The 19,823-nt window shown below is 43.6% G+C and overlaps 1 protein-coding gene across 4 annotated transcripts in view; it reads left to right on the forward strand.

Annotated features, from left to right (window-relative positions):
- LOC129556455 (ATP binding cassette subfamily C member 4 (PEL blood group)) overlaps positions 1-19,823 on the forward strand; it is a 187,185-nt gene that overhangs the window by 79,200 nt on the left and 88,162 nt on the right. For all 4 annotated transcript variants that reach the window (XM_055426562.2, XM_055426563.2, XM_055426564.2 and 1 more), the window contains 9 exons: positions 5-196; positions 4,787-4,881; positions 5,093-5,179; positions 10,912-11,008; positions 13,055-13,264; positions 14,444-14,584; positions 15,469-15,506; positions 15,882-15,976; positions 17,813-17,959. In XM_055426562.2, coding sequence (XP_055282537.2) covers positions 5-196; positions 4,787-4,881; positions 5,093-5,179; positions 10,912-11,008; positions 13,055-13,264; positions 14,444-14,584; positions 15,469-15,506; positions 15,882-15,976; positions 17,813-17,959 — 1,102 coding nt within the window. The remainder of the gene's footprint in view (positions 1-4; positions 197-4,786; positions 4,882-5,092; positions 5,180-10,911; positions 11,009-13,054; positions 13,265-14,443; positions 14,585-15,468; positions 15,507-15,881; positions 15,977-17,812; positions 17,960-19,823) is intronic.

Genomic DNA, 19,823 nt, shown 5'->3' on the forward strand with positions numbered 1-19,823 from the left:
GCAGTCGTCACTGTTAAGCGCTCTGCTGGGGGAGCTGCCCCCGAGCCAGGGGCAGGTCAGCGTGCACGGGAGGATCGCATATGTGTCTCAGCAGCCCTGGGTGTTCTCAGGAACTGTGAGGAGTAACATCTTATTTGGGAAGAAATATGAAAAGGAACGATATGAAAAAGTAATAAAGGCTTGCGCTTTGAAAAAGGTGAGTAATGACTTTGGAGCTGCATTTGCTCCGATTTCAGATGACGATCGTGTTGATTTAAGCTGCAAGGTCTGCTGGAAGATCTTTTAGTGTCTCTTCTTACTTGAAGCTGGTTTTCTCATGAACATTCACACACATGTGCTACTGTTTGAATTCTGGTGTCGTAACGACACAGAATGCCTTTTTCGGGGTGGGGATGGTTTCGTCCTTTTGCAGTTTCATTCACTCTTACTTCTCTTTTAGTGCACAGTTACAAAACTTGACAAGAATAGCGCCGTGTAATGAACCCTCATGTACTCACCCCCAGGTTCAGCCCGGATCTGACGGTGGCCAGGCTTGCTGCGTCTCCACTCCTGCCCTCTGCCTGCCCCAACCCCACCCCAGCTATTCTGGAGCAGATTCTAGACCTCACATTAGTTCATCAGTAAATATTTCATTTGTTTTTCTCTCAGAGACTGAAAAGAGACCACGTTATTTCACCTGAAAAAAATAACTCAAATTCCTGACTGTCATCAGCTTTCTCATTACTGCTTGCGTGTTGTTGATCATCTTGCTGAGAAACCTCCTTCACTGTTGTTGGAATCCACATGAGATCTGCCTCCCGCACTTGGTTGATGCCTCCTTGGTCTCCACTTCGCTTTTCCTTAGTAATTAAAGAAAAAGGACCCCTTTAACATTTCCTCTTGATACAACCTATTTTCACTGGAGGAGAGATTGTTTTCAGAAACGGTATTTGTTTCACAGAAAATGGAAATTGAAACACTTTACTGTACATGGAGATTTAGTAAATTAGGGAATCAGTTATGCAAACTGGGCTTACCTAGTAGGAGAATATATTGATAATTTGATGGAAGGAAAGGATTAGATGCTATGTTGTTTTCTTTGGTTATAAAAATCAGGGAATAATAGCATTACAGGGCTCCTGGGTCAGTTCAGTGCAGTCTGGACATCCCACTGTTCTTTTGTACTGTGAGGAAAAAGGCTGGACAGCCTTTCAAAGGTGTGGGGGTTTAGACCTGTGAGGAAATAGTTATTCTGCTTGAACAGTGGCTTGAACATCATAGAGTAGCATTTGATGATTTTGTGGACATGAGAGGATTGTTTGTTCTTTTTTTTCTATTTCTTTCTCCTGAGTTGTTTTAAATAGATTTTTCGTTTGCAGAAATGATGTAGGGTTGGCAGGATTGAGGTAGCTCTTTTTAAAAATAAGGAAAGGGGAAATGTAGATATAAAGTAGTAAGAACGCCTGTGTGCATGCTAAGTCTCCTCAGTCATCTCTGACTGTTTGTGACCCAATGAACTGTACCCACCAGGCTCCTCTGTCCATGGGATTCTCTAGGCAAGAGTACTGGAGCAGGTTTTCATTTCCTCCTCCAGGAGATCTTCCCGACCTAGGGGTCAAACCCACGTATCTTGAGTCTCCTGCAGTGGCAGGTGGATTCTTCACCACTGAGACACCTGGAAAGTCCCAGTAAGAACAATAGCTCCCATTTATTCAGAGTTGATGTCCAAATTGTCTCGGGCATTCCCACGGAAGCATACATAAAAAGGCGTGTGAGTTATTAATGTTTTACCAGTGTTTTCTGTGTTGTTGATAAAACTGAAGCTTGGAGAGGTGAAACACCCCATCTGTACGTTTGCAGTTCAGGTTCAGATCCACGGTGGTCAATGCTTTGCTGCAGCCTCTTGGGGTGATTGAACCAGTAATGTTGGGGAGTGTCCTGGGGCTTCACACACCCTCGGGGCTGCATGTATTACAGACTCTGGTGGGAAGGAGCCCTGCAGAACTGGGCTGCCCCGTGAAGTATGTGATGTGACGTTTATAAACATCAGCTGCCCTCCTGCTCTCTGCGTGGTCAGAGCATAGAGGCAGGGCCTTCATGCCCATTCACTCCTTGGCAGGAAGGAAGCCGAGTTCCTCCCCCGATCTTGTCACTTGGCTGCTGTCACTTTGGACGTGTCCTGTTACCTGTCTGGGCATCTCACGTTTCTGCAGCAAAACGAGGGCATTGGGTCAGAGTGTTTCCAAAAGGTTTTCCTGCTGCTCTGAAATGTCAGCTATGACTCTGATTACCAAGGAGTCAACCAGGTCTGCATGAGACCTGGGAACCACTTAATGCATTTTTGCAGCTTCTGCTTATCTCCTTTTGGAATCCATGTTTCAGTGGATGGACCTAAGAAAGTCACAGACAATAGAGGTGCCCTGGGGGTATTTTTACTCATAGAGAAAGACTGCATGTGTAGTAGGAAAAAAAAAAGTGTGTCCTCTGGAGAGCATCATCTTGGATTGTAATTTGAGGTGTCTGTTTCCCTTGTAAAATGAGGGAGGTACGGGTTTATTGCAATAAGCATGGCAACTTCTGTAAAATGGAAACCTACAAGGTTTTCAGTAAATACATGCATACAAACTAAATACATGCATACAAACAAATATATTTCTAACAGGTGACCCTTCTCCTCCACACCTGGAAGATAAAACAGGAAAAGGAAGCATTTCGTGTATCACATGCATTAATAACAACTAGACACGTGGTAACTAGATCTAATTGAAGCAAGCATTTTAAGTTCACTGAGCTGAAAACATTTCTGTAATAAAACATGAAGTAATCACATTTGGCAACATGGAATTAAGCTGATGCCATATTCAAAGTGACAGTATAGTGAGTTATACAACACAGTTCAGGGGACCAACTAATAACGTTTGGTCACCTGGAGGGATAGAGCTTAAACGACAAGGCTTGGGAGTCTTTAGGCTTGGGGATCGAGGTTGTTTCTCTGTTCAGGAGGGGAAAAAAATCACATGATTTTGGCTTCTTTTCTGAAACTCACAGGCCTCAGTTTCATCTTTAAAGGAAATCGTAGTGCTCTGCCATCGGCGAAATGCAGTTAGAGGTGTGATGAAAGTCAGGGCCCTCCTGCTTTGGCTCTGGCATCCAGCCTTCCTCTGACAGAAGCTCAACAGTCTGCTCCGTGTGGTTTCCACAGGATGGAGCCAGCATCCCTGAAGGGCCCTCCACGTGCTCCTGGTTCATGGCATCAAGCCGGCGAGCCATTTCCTAGTTTCCCTGTAGTTTGTGTGTCTGCTCTTCATTGGGAATTGGTTTTAAAAAAATAAGTAAAAATGTCTTGTCTGTGGAAGGCATTGTATTCTATGCTGAACTCGGACTTTTTCCCCTTTTACTTAATCAGAAAATGGTGGCTGGGAAATTAGGCTGACTTGGATTTTCACTTCAAGTGAAATGCTTTTCCCATTTGGGGCTGGCCCATAAATAGTTTGCAGAGTCAACAGCATACTCACAGTCCTTTTGCCGGACTCAGAGAGAGCATGTTTCTTGGGGTCCAGCTGTGCTAAATGGAAGAGTGGATTTAAGTGCCTTTTCCAGAGCATGGCTGAGATTGCCTTGCTGCAGCGTGGTGCAGTTTTGTGAAGGAAAACCAAAGCAACATAAAATCTAGGCATTAAAAACTGAAACAGTTTGCAGGGACTGTCACCAGTGAAACAGACCAAGTAAACTGTGCGTGTGTGTGTGTTTAGGGTTGGGAATGTGTCTTAAACTAGCTTACTGTATCTCCAGAAAATCAAAAGAAAGAATTAAAGTGGAATAATGATGAATTTTCACAACAGAGCAATTGCTGCCTTTCACTGGATGCACCCCCGTTAAGCTTCAAGTGAGCAGAGGACCTGTGTGTGCCTGTGGCCGTCAGGGAGGGTGATGCTGGAGACAGTCCCTTCCGTCTCCCTGTGGTCATGTGCCTTACATGCTGCGCTCCACACAGTAAATGGGGCCCCAGTGTTGGTTTGATGGGAAAGTAAACCTCGTTTACCAGTAGCAAGTTATAATCAGTCTATGTCCTTTTTCCATTATGGAGGGTGTTCATACACTTTAGGTTCTCACAGCATCCTTGAGTTTAGTGACTCTTGTTTCTGCAGCACATTTTGTAGAAGATGAGACTTAGAACGTCAGAAAGCTGCTTCTCCTGGGGTTTTCACTGTGCCATTTCTATTCTTCCCAAATTTGCTAAAGTACAGAGAAGCTCCGGCTTCATTTGCAAAAAAGTACTGCTGTGTGTCCTGGGATGGTGCCTGTGGGGTTTAGTGGATAATAAACCCTGTGAACTCTGCTGGCTATGGCAGCATCACTTGAATTTTAGGCAGTGTATGTAAGCCCCCTCCCCACCCCCCACGGATCTGCTCACACCCACTCAGTGAGCCGTGCCCTCTTGACCCCAGTGTGGACTCGCTTCCCTCCTTTACTCTCTGTTGCCCTGAGCTGGCTTCCTTTTCTTTCTCATCCTCAGTACTTGCACGCAGCTTAATTTTCCATATCGTCTGTCTCCTACCATGGAAAGAAACTCTAGGGACTTTGTTTCCTCATCCCTGAATTCACTGTGCTGAGAACAATGCCTGGAGTATAATCGATCCTCAATACATTCCTGCTTGTTATCATGGTCAAAGTCACAAATGCAGTGAAAAGCTATGGAATCAGAACAAATGAGGTGTTTTTTTTTAATATTCAAGATGACAATTCAGTCATTATGAAATATACTTTTTAAATCTTTTTCTTTTTTCCCTTTCCTGTCTCCCTGTAGGATTTACAGCTTCTGGAGGATGGAGATCTAACTGTGATAGGAGACCGGGGAACCACACTGAGTGGAGGACAGAAAGCCCGGGTCAACCTCGCCAGGTAAATGGGCTTTCAGGTGCCACCCTGCCCGTCCTCCCCCGCGGCTCCTAGTGGGGTGAGCACGCAGGCCCCGCTCACCAGGTGGGCCTGTGTGAAGCAGGGTCTTGGTCCCTTCCCTGGGCCATGGAAGTTGTTGGACACCATTGTGATTCAGAGATGAGACCCAGGGGGTATGAAGTGTCTTCTCCTGACGTCTCTCTACATTTTCTAGAGCCGTGTATCAGGATGCAGACATCTACCTCCTAGACGATCCGCTCAGCGCAGTGGACGCAGAAGTCAGCAGGCACTTGTTTGAACTGTGAGTTTGCTCCTGTTTACTATTATTTCTGCTTTCCAGGAACCGATTAAAGATCAGGAAAAAGAGCTCAGGAAAGCCTTTGTGCTTCAAGAGACACAGCTGGCTGTGCCCTGGTGTCCCTCTCTCCCTTCCCTTCATTCCACAGAATATCCATCGTAGAGAAATTTTGATCATGATGAGGTCAAGATAGGAAAATACAGAAGGTGCTTCCAGGGTGTGGAGGACAGTGGAGTCTGTCCTTAGGGAGTGAAGAATAGAGGGCTGATTTCCTCCTGCTACTTGCAGTTGATAACCAGACATTGTGGATGGATCCAGACTCCAGAAATAAGAAGGAAGATGTACGGTACTCAGTAATCTGGTACTTGGCTGCCAATCCTTTTCCTTCATCTTTTTTTTTTTTTTTAATTATTTTTATTTGGCTGCGACGGGCCCTGGTTGCAGCACCTTCGATCTTCGTCGCAGAATCTTTAGTTGCTGCACATGGGTTCTAGTTCCCCAACCAGGGGTCGAACCTGGGCCCCCTGCATTGGGAGCTCAGAGTCTTAGCCACTGGAAGTCCCCCATCTTTTTTTTTTTTTTAAGACACGTTAGAAGTGATGTTTTCAGTACTGACATAGGGCTTCTGTGGAAAGATCTTGTTGATGCTTATTATTCTGCAGGTTCAGAAATTCTGAATAAGGTATAGAACCTGAGAATGATTTTTTGCACCTCAGAATGTCTTCAGTCCTTCCTCATTGCTTCATGGATTCTTACTAGAGTTGATACTTAAATCCACAATGTATCGTAAACTTGATTGTGAAACCAGGTATCTAGAATCTGACCGAACTCCTAACTCTCGTGTTGTGTTTCTGGAATTTGTTGTTCTTGTTTATTGTTGAATTTGCTGCTTTTGTTTGGCCACTGAACTTCTGAAGTAGAACAACTCTGCTGTTTTTCTGTGTATAATGTGTCCAAGTCACGCTAATTGAGGCCTCTAGTGGAGTTTAGACTGACCTCTTTGAAAGCCTATGAACTTGCTTTTTCTGAAACAGTATCCACATCTGCCCCATGGTTAGTTAGTTCCCTTGCGGCTGTTCACCTTGTTAAAGCCAATGAGCCTTCCAGCCGCGCTTATTAATGCCCTGCTGTATGCAGAGTTAAATGCCCTTACAGATATTTCTGCAGAAATTCTCTTAGTTTACAAGGAGGACAGTGAGCCAGGAGAGGAAAAGAAGCCACACTGGACAGAAAAAGGAGACTTGGATGCTCAGCTCTCATTCCTGCCTCTAAGGAAGCTGTCTCCTTGGTCTCAGAAAGCATCCACCTTCCTCTGTCCTCCCGTGGTCTTTCCTCTGTTCACGTGCCCTGCCCTTCTGTGTTCGGCTCCTTTTCTTCTGGAGATACAAGTCAGATTGGCTTAGACCTGGTGTCGTTAAGGGTAACAATTATGTCTTTAAAGGCCTTATCACCAAATTCTCAGGTGTCCGCATTTTAATTGGAGGGGAAATGATTGATTTACAGCAGAGCCACAACTGCACACTACAGAGGCTTCAGCCGAGTCTACAGATGTGAGAGAGCTCTGAGCTCTGGATACGAGGACCTGGGATTTCACATCCACTAAGCAGCATCATGGGGCAGGTTCTACCAAAGTCTGTGTGTAACTTGTGCTTAGTTTGGGGTGATGAAAGCACTCTGGAGACGGATGGTGGTGATGGTTACACAGCAGTGTGAATGGACTTAATACCACTAAGCTGTATGCTTAAACATAGGCGAAGTGGTAAATTTCATGTTACGTACTGATATGTTTTATTTACCACAATAAAAAGGGACTTCCCTTGTAGCTCAGTCAGTAGAGAATCCTCTTGCAATGCAGGAAGCCTGGATTCGATCCCTGGCTTGGGAAGATCCCTTGGAGAAGGAAACGGCAACCCACTCCAGTATTCTTGCCTGGAGAATCCTCTGGACAGAGGAGCCTGGCAGGCTACAGTCCATGGGGTCACAAGAGTCAGACACGACTTAGCGACTAAACCGCTCCCACCACCATCACGATAAAAAGTGCAAAGAAGCATTAAATTGTTCAGAACAGGAGAGCAGGGCATGTGGCACTGCTTCCAGCGGTCTGGTCTCATCCGGCTTTCCCACCCTCTCCTGATCATGACCTGGTGAATTTTCCCGTAGAGAAGTGCTTTGTCATGGGTTTGGTAACAGGGTGTGAGTGCTGTAAGCTTCATTTCCTATTCCTCACTCCTGGAATCATCGGCAGTTCAGCCTGTCCGTTCTTCTTGTACTTAGCACAGAAGTTCTCAAAAGTTCTCCTTCAAACAGTAGTGTTTTTTATAGCTCTTGGATTTAATGACCTTGGATGTACACTTGATAGAAGCAAGCTTGTTTGGATTGTTGTTTGCTAATCAGAACCACATTCTCTGGGGAAACGTAGGGCAGGGAGCACGAATGCAATTTAGGAAATCACTCAGCAGCAACTGAGGATGTTCTCAACGAGTTAGAAAATTGGATGGAACAATATGCTATGAGAGATGGTGGTCGTGTCAAAGCTTAGTAATGCGGAGTGTTTTCTATTAAAAGCGAGTGAATCACACTTCTACTTGCCATTAACAGTTTCCTCTAGTCTTGAATCTATATCCAAGGTGATTAAGGTTCATGAGTTTTACAGCTTTATGCTGTGAGCATAGTGGTTCTATCAGCTACAGAAGGTGAGGGGCCTTACGTGAACTGATGCAGTCCTTGCTGTGTCCCGCTGTGGATCCTGATGTGTTTCAACCCCACATTGCCAGGCCCTGCCCCCTGTGTCATCAGGTCTTCATGTCTGTCCTGATCGGATTCTCGTGCTGCAGTCTACACAGCTCACCCTCCTGCTGCAGCCCTTCCCAGACAACCCCACCCCCACCCCAACCTGTTCAGGAAGCAGCTCCAGGCCCTCAAACAGAGAACAGGCTTCTTTGCCGTCTGCCCCCCTCAGCCTTTCCAGCTCTTCTCCACACCCACTCGGTGTCCAGCTGTGCTGGCTCTGTGGGAGTCCTTTCTCACCCTGTCTGTCTGTGCACACTGGTCCCTCTGTCCCAGAGCCAGGGAGCAGTGTGCCAGGACACAGAAGGAAGGTGGGCCCTGCCATTCCCTCCTGCTCCTCCAGGGGGTGCCCGTGCCCTCTCTCTCCCCACAGCCCTCAGTGGGTGCCCTTGACCATTTATGAGTCCCCCTACCCTCCATAAGCTGTGAATGCAGGAAGGCACCTCAGCCCAGCGTGTTCAGTCCCAGGACCCCTGAACCTGCTGTGTCTTCTTCCAGGATGTTTCCCCAGATAGTCTCAGGGCTCTCTTGTTTCCCCATCTAAGACAGCAGCCCTTCTTGCTTTCCCTCAGAGCCCCATGGTGCATTTCCTATGTTCATTCCGTGTCCCCCTGTACACAGTGCGGAGAATTATTTGCTGTCTTGCCCTGTGGGTGTATCCATGGCATTTGGGATAGTGCCTGGTACCTCACCAAAGTTTGTTGATTGAATGAATGAAGATAGGGACTCTTTTTTTTTTGGTTCATATTTGATCTACTCTGCCACAGGATTTCGGAGAAGGCAATGGCACCCCACTCCAGTACTCTTGCCTGGAAAATCGCATGGACAGAGCAGCCTGGTGGGCTGCAGTCCATGGGGTCGCTACGAGTCGGACACGACTGAGTGACTTCACTTTCACTTTTCACTTTCAAACATTGGAGAAGGAAATGGCAACCCACTCCAGGGTTCTTGCCTGGAGAATCCCAGGGATGGCAGAGCCTGGTCGGCTGACATCTATGGGGTTGCACAGAGTCGGACACAACTGAAGCGACTTAGCAGCAGCAGCAGCCACAGGATTTGTCCCTTCTTAACACAGCCCTCTGGAGAAGGAAATGGCAACCCACTCCAGTGTTCTTGCCTGGAGAATCCCAGGGACGGGGGACCCTGGTGGGCTTCTGCCTATGGGGTCACACAGAGTTGGACACGACTGAAGTGACGCAGCAGCAGCAGCAGCAACACAGCCCTCATAGGAATAATTTGAAAGAATTCATTGCTGAGTCAATTTTTATGGTGTCTGAGAAATCTTTACTTTAAAAACTTGGAAAATTATTTTTCTAGAGATTCAGAATAAAAGTCTTATTTAGGAATACATTCCTAGCCATCAAAGCTGATCACTTTATTGTGCTTATTTATATTACTTCATCTGTGATGAAATGTTAGGAAGGAAACCTTTTAAAACTTTTGGTTAGCGCCATCTTGGACCTACCAGCCCATCTAACTTCAATGATTAATAGCAGGTAATTTTTGAATTTAGCAAAAAATTCTATTGACTACTGAAAAGGTATGCTTGGTCAAGAAATTTAGCACGAAAGCTGAACTAATACTTGTCAGAAGATAAAAATGAGTCTTTCTGAACTTTTAATGATGTGATGGTGTGTGTGTCTACATCCCCGGTCTTCTGATCTCAGACCCAGTGTCCAGCGTGTCCCCTTAGGACTTTTCCATCCTGAGACTAAAGCACATGACCGCTCATGGTTAGGGAGGAGTAGGGAAGGGAGCTCGGAGAAGGCAATGGCAAGCCACTCCAGTACTCTTGCCTGGAAAATCCCATGGATGGAGGAGCCTGGTAGGCTGCAGTCCATGGGGTCGCTAAGGGTCAGACACGACTGAGCGACTTTACTTTCACTTTTCACTTTCACACATTGGAGAAGGAAATGGCAACCCACTCCAGTTTTCTTGCCTGGAGAATCCCAGGGAAGGGGGAGCCTGGTGGGCTTCCGTCTATGGGGTCACACAGAGTCGGACACGACTGAAGTGACTTAGCAGCAGCAGGGAAGGGAGCTGACATTTACTGAGTGGATTGGTGGTTTGATTTCTTAGAACATGTGGATGTGTTGTCATTGGCATTATTTTGAAATGAAGAAACTGAGGTTTAGGCTCGTCAGGCTTGTGAGAGGTACTGAACTGCAGCATGCTGCCTCCAGACTCTCCATCTGACTCACTCACAGGCTGGGCTCTGGCCCAGGTTCCTGAGATTTGCTCTGCAGCGGCCTTGGGCTCCCAGAGTACCTGCCTGGAGCCCTGCCTGTGGTCACCAGGGCCCTGTAATTTTTCGTTTGCACATTGAGAGAGTTTTCAGTGCAAATGAAGTAAGATTTACTTCCTGGACAGGACTGGGAATGTTGTAGAGACTAATAAAGGCCACACTTGCATTCGTTTTCCGTCTAATGTTACTTAGGAAGAAATGTCTATGGAAGGGAGTATGGCTAAGGTTATTGAGAAGGTATGACTTTTAGGGTGGTTAATACGTACATCATAAAGCAACATTAAGAAACTAAGTTAAATGTTATGCGACATCGATCACTGGTCTCTCATTCTCAACATAACGATAAAATAATCAGTATTTTAATTCAGTCAACTTTTGAAATGTCAGTATTGCTCCATTGTTTTTCGTGATGAAATATGTAAATAATTATTAAGATCAGTTTTAGGAAAAACAACTTAGCAGCTGATGCATGTTTCGCTAGACTGGTTTTTAGAATTTTTTTTAGTGGAGCTTGATTCAGACTTGTTGCTGATTAATTTGCAGTCCTAGTTGAATTCGTTAGTTTATATTTGTGTTTAATTTGTATTTTTATTCATATACAGATCTTTGCTGTCTTGTTTTTGTCTCATTATGTTTTCAAAATGTATGCTTGCAGTTTGGCTGACTTCCCCTAATGTGCATACTGTCCCTTTTCCATTTGTAGGTGTATTTGTCAAGCCTTGCATGAGAAGATCAGAATCTTAGTGACTCATCAGTTGCAATATCTAAAAGCTGCAAGTCAGATTCTGATATTAAAAGATGTAAGTAATTTCTAGAAGTCTCTGGAATTGCTAGCACTGCGGTGTGCTGAAGGTCAGGCTGCCCTGCAGGTCGGTCTGCTTGGATTTGTGGTGAAGCCCTCTTAGCCCTCAGTTTTTTTGCCTCCTTCTTCTCACTGCCCAGATCTTTTTCTGCGTCTGATACATGAAGGAGAACAAGGCCCTGCCTCCTTGGGGAGGCAACCTCAGGTTTAGTATTGAGTTGGCCAAAAAGTTTGACCATTTTTAAGCAACAATAGAAGATTTATTTTTCATTGTCACCAATAACTTTATTGAAGAGTATATTCACTTACCAAATGAACGTTTTGGCCAACTCAATACTGTCAGAACGACCAGTTGTCTACTGGTGAGCACTCCTGGATGAGTTGGGGACTGTCCTTACAGTCGTTCTGATCCCTCCCTCACAGCAGAGAGGGGATGGCTGCCCCCCGGAATTGTTAATACTTGGTTGTCGAGTAAAATTGCTGTCTTTGTGCCTCTAGTGAGTGATTTCTGAATGCATCTTACTGATACTAAGTAGAAAGTTGTATGCGACTTCCCTTAAATAGGGTAAATGCACTTTGTCTCCCAGGTGAGGACAAGATATACAGTATATCCTGAATCATTTCCTTGTTCTGCAGGATCAAATGGTACCCAAAGGCTTCATTGGGTTTCTCCCAGAGAGGGGGGTCCTAGCCAGGATGCTGGGCCACCTGACTGACTTTAACCAGAGCTGCCCTCCTTTGTTTCGTTTTGCATCCTGGGATTTTTCCTAATATGTTGTTCACCACTGAGTGAATCAGCTGAGTCTTGTTTCACATGGTGAAAGAATAGAAATCTTCTGTGCCGTATTTTTTGTAACTTTGTAAATGAGGGACACTGCAATGATGTGTCACACGTGTTCCAAGATGAGGAGCCTGGCTGTGGCTTAAGCAGTTGCCTAATTTGGGGAAGACGGGCCGCTTGTGATGGGTTGTGCCTATGTTATCCTCAGATTTAAGTGCTTTGGTTCCGGCTTACCAAGGCATTAGAGCATCTTGGTCTTACGACCTTCTTGCTTAGGTAGTTTTTCCGGGAGAATACTGAATTTTCAATCGAGAACTTCCTGAGTTTGTGGGGAGGTGTTAAAGACTGTGAAGACACATCTCTTGGGCTCTCTGTGCAGGGTTGGTTTCTTCACTCCCTGTTCTAGTCAGACATGTGGTACTGTGGCAGTGGTCAGCAAAGACTTGTCTAGTGACCCTTATCCGCACAGGTGTGCCTGTGCCACCTCTGTGTCGACATATTTCTTTCCCAGAATATCCTCCCCAGTGGACTTTTTCAAATTTCTGCTTGTCTCCTAAGGCTTCTCTAACTTTCCATGTTGTCTTAAGAGATTGTGCTGATCCTCCCACCAAACTCTGTATTTCTTGCTTTCCTAAGTGCCCAGTGGACTCCATCTCTAACACATGAGCACACATTTCTTTCACGTCCCCAAACCTCACACAGGGTTTGGCAGAGAGCACAGTGCTCACTTCTGTTCTAGCTGAACTGAACTAGGTTTGTCCACCAGAAATTCAGACCTCGGGATCATTTGCTTACAAACATCATAATTTAGTATCAGTTTACTTCTCTTGATTAGTGTTTACCATTAGCTTCCTAGGTGGCGCTAGTCGTAAAGAACCTGCCTGCAATCAATGCAGGAGACATAAGAGGTGCAGGTTTGATTGCTGGGTGGGAAAGATCCCCTGGAGGAGGAAACAGCAACCCACTCCAGTATTCTTGCTTGGAGAATCCCATGGACAGAGGAGCCTGGAGGGCTCTACAGTTCATAGGGTAGCAAAGAGTCGGGCGTGATTAAAGTGCTTTAGCACGCGTAACATGCATGTATGCACGCTTGGTTAGTATTATCAAACGAAAATCCATTCCTCTCAAATGTTTTTAAATTATTTGTTTGAAACGAAACAAAGATAAATATTTTTAATGATAGAAGGTACAATTCACAAAGAAGATCGACATCATAAATGAGTAGATAACAACAAACTCTCAAATTCTTTATTGCTGTTTTAGGGCAAAATGGTGCAAAAGGGGACTTACACTGAGTTCCTGAAATCCGGGATAGATTTTGGTTCCCTTTTAAAGAAGGAGAATGAGGAGGCTGAACCATCTCCGGTTCCAGGAACTCCCACCCTGAGGAATCGCACCTTTTCCGAGTCTTCGGTTTGGTCTCAACAGTCTTCCAGACCCTCCTTGAAAGAGGCCACTCCAGAGGGCCAAGACGTGAGTTTCTCATCCTGCAGCACGCCTGGGTCTGTCACTCTTGGTGGCCTCATGGGCCTTCAATCTGCTCTGTTTATGACATCTCTTTGTTCTAAAGAAGACACCAAATTTCCACGGCCTTGTTCCATGGAATTGGTAGACTTAAAACAGTATTCAGGGAACAAGCCTGATTCGGCTTCTCCTTTCGTGTAGGATGGAGAATGTTATGGAGACAAGTCCTGGCTGCACTGCTGTGACTTGCATGATATATGTAGTATTGACAGTGGAACTTTGATGTTACCAGAGTTAATTGTATGTGCTCTGATGGACCCCGGCTTTCCTTATTCACCCAGATGGTTAATTTGAAGAATCGCTCATACCTTGCCTGCTGTGACTTCCATTAAATCAGCTGCTTTTGCTTTATGTTGGGATAGTCTGATGTTGCAGGTGACTGATGGTATCAGTCATTCGTTCATCATCAGATGGTCTGTGACAGGACACCTCTGTCGCAAAGGTGCAAAGCACCTGACACACAGCAGACACTTTGGAATTTGTTCCCATCTTCCTTTCTCATTTTTCAAGATGTAGAAACATATGTTGTTGTCTCGCAAACCCTTGGCCCGTGTGACTGTGTAATATATTCTGAATCCTACAGACAGAAATGGACAAATGCACTAGGTCTCCTTTAAAATCATCTAGCAGTTTTCTTAGTATCCAGACTCTCATTGTCCATACCCGGGATTCTGGATGATTCTGATGAGTATTCAGATTAGTCCCTCAACTTCCACACTCAGGGTCCACTCTGTCGTCATTGAGGGGCACAAAGAAATTACGTGGATACTTTGGTTACATGTCATTTTGTGTATTATTTTGGAGAAAGCATCTGCATTTATGCTTTTAATCAGGTATTTTGTACATGTGCGGTTAATCATGCTGTTTATTTAAGCAAAGGCACCTGAAAATGAGTGACATTTTGCAGATGACATTTACTCACTTCTGATAGATTTCTGGAATTGGCGTGGCTGGGTAAATGCAGGCGTGGTTTAGCTCAGTGTTTCCACACTGTTCTCTCTCTGTAGGGTCTTGCCCTCCTACCAGCATATGAGGTGTATCTGTTTCACCGCAGCTTTGCAGTGGAGGTTATTGTTGATTTAGGGTTCATTATTTAAATTTTTGTCTCTCTCTGCCTTTCCTTCCAAGACGGAGAATATACAGGTTACCCTAACTGAGGAGACCCGTTCGGAAGGAAAAGTTGGTTTTAAGGCTTATAAGAATTACTTCACAGCCGGTGCTCACTGGTTTATCATCGTTTTCCTCATTCTAGTAAACCTTGCAACTCAGGTAAGTAAGGATTTTTATTTTTATTTTTTGCCATGGGAAAAAACCCTCTTGTTTATTTGATTAAGGAAAAATAAAATAAGCTGCAAAGGAACAATTTTTATTTTGATTTGCACCCTAAGATTGATATTTTTAATACTATTTATACTGTGTTTACCTTATTGTATTATTATTATTTTTTAATATGTGAATTAAGAGATTTATTTCAAATAATTGGCTCATGAGGTTGTTGGATCTGTCTGAGTGAATCTGAAATCAGAAAGACAGGCCTGCAGGCTGGAACCTCAGGCAGGAGCTGAACCTGCTGTCCTGAGGCACAACTTCTTCCTCCTCTAAGAAGCCCCAGGTTTTACTCTTAAGATCTTCGTCCAAGTGGACGAGGCCACCGCAGTGTTGAGGGTGATCTCCTGTAAGTTCTGGTGATGGATGTGCACCACACCCACAAAATACCTTCACAGCAACATCTGGACTCGTGTTTTGTTGAATCAGTGGAGACTGGTATGGCCAAACTGACACAGAAAACTGGCCATCACAGTACCTATGGAGCTTTTATCCTTTGAAAAATCCTGACATTTCTATAAATACTGGGATTTGCAGTCCACTGGGATTTGCATTGAGAAGTGTTATATGTGCATAGAAAATAAGTGAAGCTTGGTGGTGTGTGTACATGACAGAGAGATTCTAGAAATAAACAATGTCTTTCAGAGATATTAAAATGCAGCATGCCCTCCCCTGACCTGTGGTCACCTGGGGTGTGGGGCTTGGCACAGACCTGAGCTGAAAGGACTGTCTCTGTGTTCTGGAGCCTTTCTGTCCTCCATCCTAGTGAGCAGGGTGTGAGGGCTCAGTAATGTCAGTGTGTGAGTGACTGTTGTTTCCTGCTCCAGGTTGCCTACGTCCTGCAGGATTGGTGGCTTTCATACTGGTAAGTGATTCCTGGTCTGACCCAAAGTGCTGTGAAATCTGCACGAACCCTGCTTTTCCACAGAGTCGGCAGGGGAGAGGGGGCTTTGTTCAGCCTCCTCTTCTGGCCCTCATGTAGTTTCCCTGAAGAAAATGTAAAGATCCTGCTGGTGGCCTGTGACCTTCCCATGATCCTTAGCAGCTTCCTCACAGACAGTTCAGAGACCTGAAAGTAGTGATTCAAATCGAAATTTTTTTAAGGTAGAGAAACACAGGGCCCTGTGAGCTTGGAAACACTTTGCAGCATAAATCATGTCTCCTAAATCAAGGATAATTTTTTTTTGTATTTACCTAATTGTATCTATCGTGTAATCTTTTCTTCTCCCCTGTTCCCTAGGGCCAATCAACAGAGTGCCCTGAATGTCACTGTTAATGGACAAGGAAATGTAACCGAGAAGCTCGATCTGAAATGGTACTTAGGAATTTACTCAGGTAAAGTTGAGTCATCTGGTCTATTATCCGAGAGTCTGAGTCGTTTACAATGAGGCCATGTGAGCAACTAGGGCTTCCAGGAGTAATTCAGTAATGTCTTAACAGATTAAGTTTCTGAGCCAGCTGCGTTTATTCTGTGAATTAATTAGAATAATTATTTTAAAAATCTGCTAGAAGAAAAGAGGTTGAATGAAGACTCTTAATTTGCGCTGTACTGGATTTTGGAAGTTAAACCAGCATTGCATATTGAGAAAATCAGCCACTGGAAATATGTGACTATTGTCTATTCTAATAGGTTGCTTTAGCTAAACCTTATATCATTTTATGGATGTGTGAGGGGATTAGAAACGGATCCCCACCTTATGGTTCAGATTGTTCCAGTTCTTTCTGAATGAGACTTGGCTTTTATTGACCTTGGTTGAAATCCTCTGGCAGCCAGGGTCCCAAATAAAAGCATTACTGCCTCACAGGTATGCAAACGCTCCTGCTTCACACTTGGGCTTTACTGATTACTTAAGGCAGAAGCTAAGGAGGGAGAAATCCAGTGTTTGGGCGTTAGGGTTCCTTCTTCTTTCCTGAGATCACAGTGTTATTATGTCCATAACTGTGATTAATTTAACAGTTGGCTTGCCTACTAACATCAACACAGCTCTTTGTTTTCACACCAGTGCCTAGAATATACGTGGCGTTGCATACTTTTAAAAGGAAATCCTCATCTAAAATTTTAAATATTCACACAGGAAATACACAAGCTTTCTGCAAAGATAGAGTGAGTTATCTTTGTAAGACCCCACTCGTTGAAATTTTCTATATATTTTGTTGATCTCTTGCTAAGAACTCTAAATCCATTTACCTTCTGAATTGGTGGACTATGGGGGCTTAAAGGAAATGGTAACCCACTCCAGTATTCTTGCCTGGAGAATCCCATGGACGGAGAAGCCTGGTAGGCTACAGTCCACGGGGTCGCATAGAGTCGGACACGACTAAGCGACAGAATGGAATGAATGGGGGCTTAAAGGAGGAAGGAGGGGTTTATGTTACATATTCATATAGGGTGATGGGCTACAGCAAATGCCTGTTGATGGAACCCAGGAATTTGAATAGCTTTCAGAATTCAAGTGTCTCATCAGAAGGGAATAAAGTACTGAATGGAATATTTATTGCAGAAGTTATCCCCCCTCTGTTTAGCATTGTGAGTTCAAAAGATGTTGGGAGGGTATTCTGATTTTTATATGCATAGTGGTACTCATTTCTATCATTAACAAAATATAACTTTTTTTAACAAAATATAATTTAAATGCTGATGTTCATTTATGTTTACAATTTGTATTTTTCTACAGTTCAGTTAGATTTTTTGCTTGCAAATTTATGTGGTATTTTTATATTCTTTAAAGCTACTTGGGTTTGTCTGTAAGGACATAATAGTCATTTCTTGTGTTTTCTATTCATTAACATGCCAATACCAAAGCCTTTCACCATTTTAGATTATGAGACGTAGTTATTAAGAATTGAAATGTGAAGAAGAGAAGACCAACAAGTTTTAAAAATTCTTCTGCGTTTTATTGAAACTTATAATTGATTTTAGGAAATACTGGAATGAAATTTTATTTTACACTTCATTTCTTTCCTCCTCATGAAGTTTATATTTAATGAGAGGAAAATAGTGTTTTTTGTTTTCTTCTTTTTAAAATGTATGTCGTGAATCAGTTAAACTCTTCTAGAATCCAGATACTTGATGGGGTAAGGATATAATATCTTTATAAGCTGCTTGGTATGGCTTAGCATTCTTGAATCAAGGGCAGAGATCTTGGGCTTAATGATGTTTCTTTATTTCAGGGTTAACTGCATCTACTGTCCTGTTTGGCATCGCCAGATCTCTGTTGGTATTCTTTGTTCTTGTTAGTTCTTCACAAACTTTGCACAACCAAATGTTCGAGTCCATTTTGAGAGCTCCGGTGTTGTTCTTCGATAGAAATCCAATAGGTAGGTCAGACGCCAGATTTTTCAGTAAATATGTCTTGTTATCATACTTAATAAATGCCTGATTACTTTTTTTAAATTTTATTGTTTTGAAACCAAAAACATTTTGTACTGGGATATAGCCAATTAGCAATGTTGTGATAATTTCAGGTGAACAGTGAAGGAACTGGTAAATGTCTTGTTATACTTAATGCCTGATTACTTTTTTTAATTTTATTTTTTTAACATCAAAAACATTTTGTATTGGGATATAGCCGATTAACAGTGTTGTGATAATTTCAGGTGAACAGTGAAAGAATTCAGCCACACATATACATGTATCCATTCCCTGCCAATGCCTGATTGCTTTTGATATTTGAATTGCTTGGAAGAAAATCTCTGTGCATATCGATCCATTTTGTACAAAAAACTTTACTGATATTTTTCTTCCACCAGGGTATATCTGAATGTAAGGGCATATAAACTTTTATTCCAATTTTGTATGAGAGTGGAAATATAAGTGTATGCTTACTTTGCAGAATGATCTAAGAGCTGACTTGTATGGCAAATGAAATTCTCTACATTTAATGCAAACATATTTACATATTTTGTGATTGTTGCTAAAACATAGGCTGTGTTACATACTTCAGGTAGGTGTCTGCTTGAACCTTGTTACACTGAATCTCCTCTCAAGACAAGCTATGTGGCTTTTTCTTTCATTGTCCATGCATATCTAGGATCATAGAGCTCTGGCTTGTGCCCTGAGTGTGAGATTTATGTAAAATGGTAATGAATAATTAATTAACATCCAAGATTAATTTAATGTAGATATCCTCTGCAATTGAAATAACTGTATAGCTTATAGTGGAGTGTTGGTAACATGTAAGAGGCTTTGTGGCACATACATAGCAGGTGGATGCTCAGTAGTAAGTTTCTCAGTGTAAGTGTCCTGGGAGTTTTCCCAGTATTTGGTTACTCCGCCTTGAGGCCTTCGACCTGTCTTGCTTCAGAATGTAGCTTCCTGAGCTATGTTTCCATGAAGAGGTAGTTCATCAGTGGATGTGTCCACTCTGTCTAGTTGACTAGACTTTGCTGAGGCCTGGGGTGACTTTGTTTTTGCAGGTGATGATTGACAGGACCTGTTGAGGCAGGGAGGTGGGCTGCAGAGAGGACAGAAGTAGCCTTGGCCTGGCCATCAACCAGCTGTGTGACCAAGGCCAAAGCAAGGTAGATCTACTGAGCAGGCCGATCTCAAGGCAGAATGTTGTCTGTCTTGGTTTCCACGTGTGGTCTCTGGTGCCAGCTGCCCGGGTTCAATCCTGGTGCTAGTTAGTAATGGTCAAATTTCAATTTATACTTATGTGTTGGTTACTCTGCGTCTCAGTTTTATCTCAAAAATGGGGATACTATTCCCACACTTGCCAGAATGTCAATACTGTTAGAATTAAGCAGGTGAGTTACATTCACAGCATTTAGATCTAAGTCAGGGCCTTATGATTATTCTTAGAGTCAATGACCACATGCTATGTGGGCACTTCGTCCCCTGTGAAATGGGAATAACTGCTGCCCTTCCAATATCACTGTTGTGATTAAATGAGGCTGTTCCATGCAGCCTCTTGTGTAGATTTATCCAGCATGTGTTTCATCCAGGCACTGGGTGGAGCACAGGATGGTAAGCTGCAGAGAGGCCCACACAGATCTCATCTTATTATAAAGTAATTGGAGGAGGAGTCCGTGCTGTTATGCTTGTGGTGTTGCTCTGCTTTTCAGTTAATGTGAAAATTACAGTCATAACGTTGGAAGCATCAACAACCCCTGTAGGCTTCTCAAGATGCTGGTTAATTAATTATTCAAGAATTTGGACCCAGGCGTAAATCTTCAAAGTCAC

This window comes from Moschus berezovskii, chromosome 13 (genome assembly GCF_049115385.1).
Source record: "Moschus berezovskii isolate FMDL1 chromosome 13, NW_MosBer_1.0, whole genome shotgun sequence".
Taxonomy (NCBI): Eukaryota; Metazoa; Chordata; class Mammalia; order Artiodactyla; family Moschidae; genus Moschus; species Moschus berezovskii.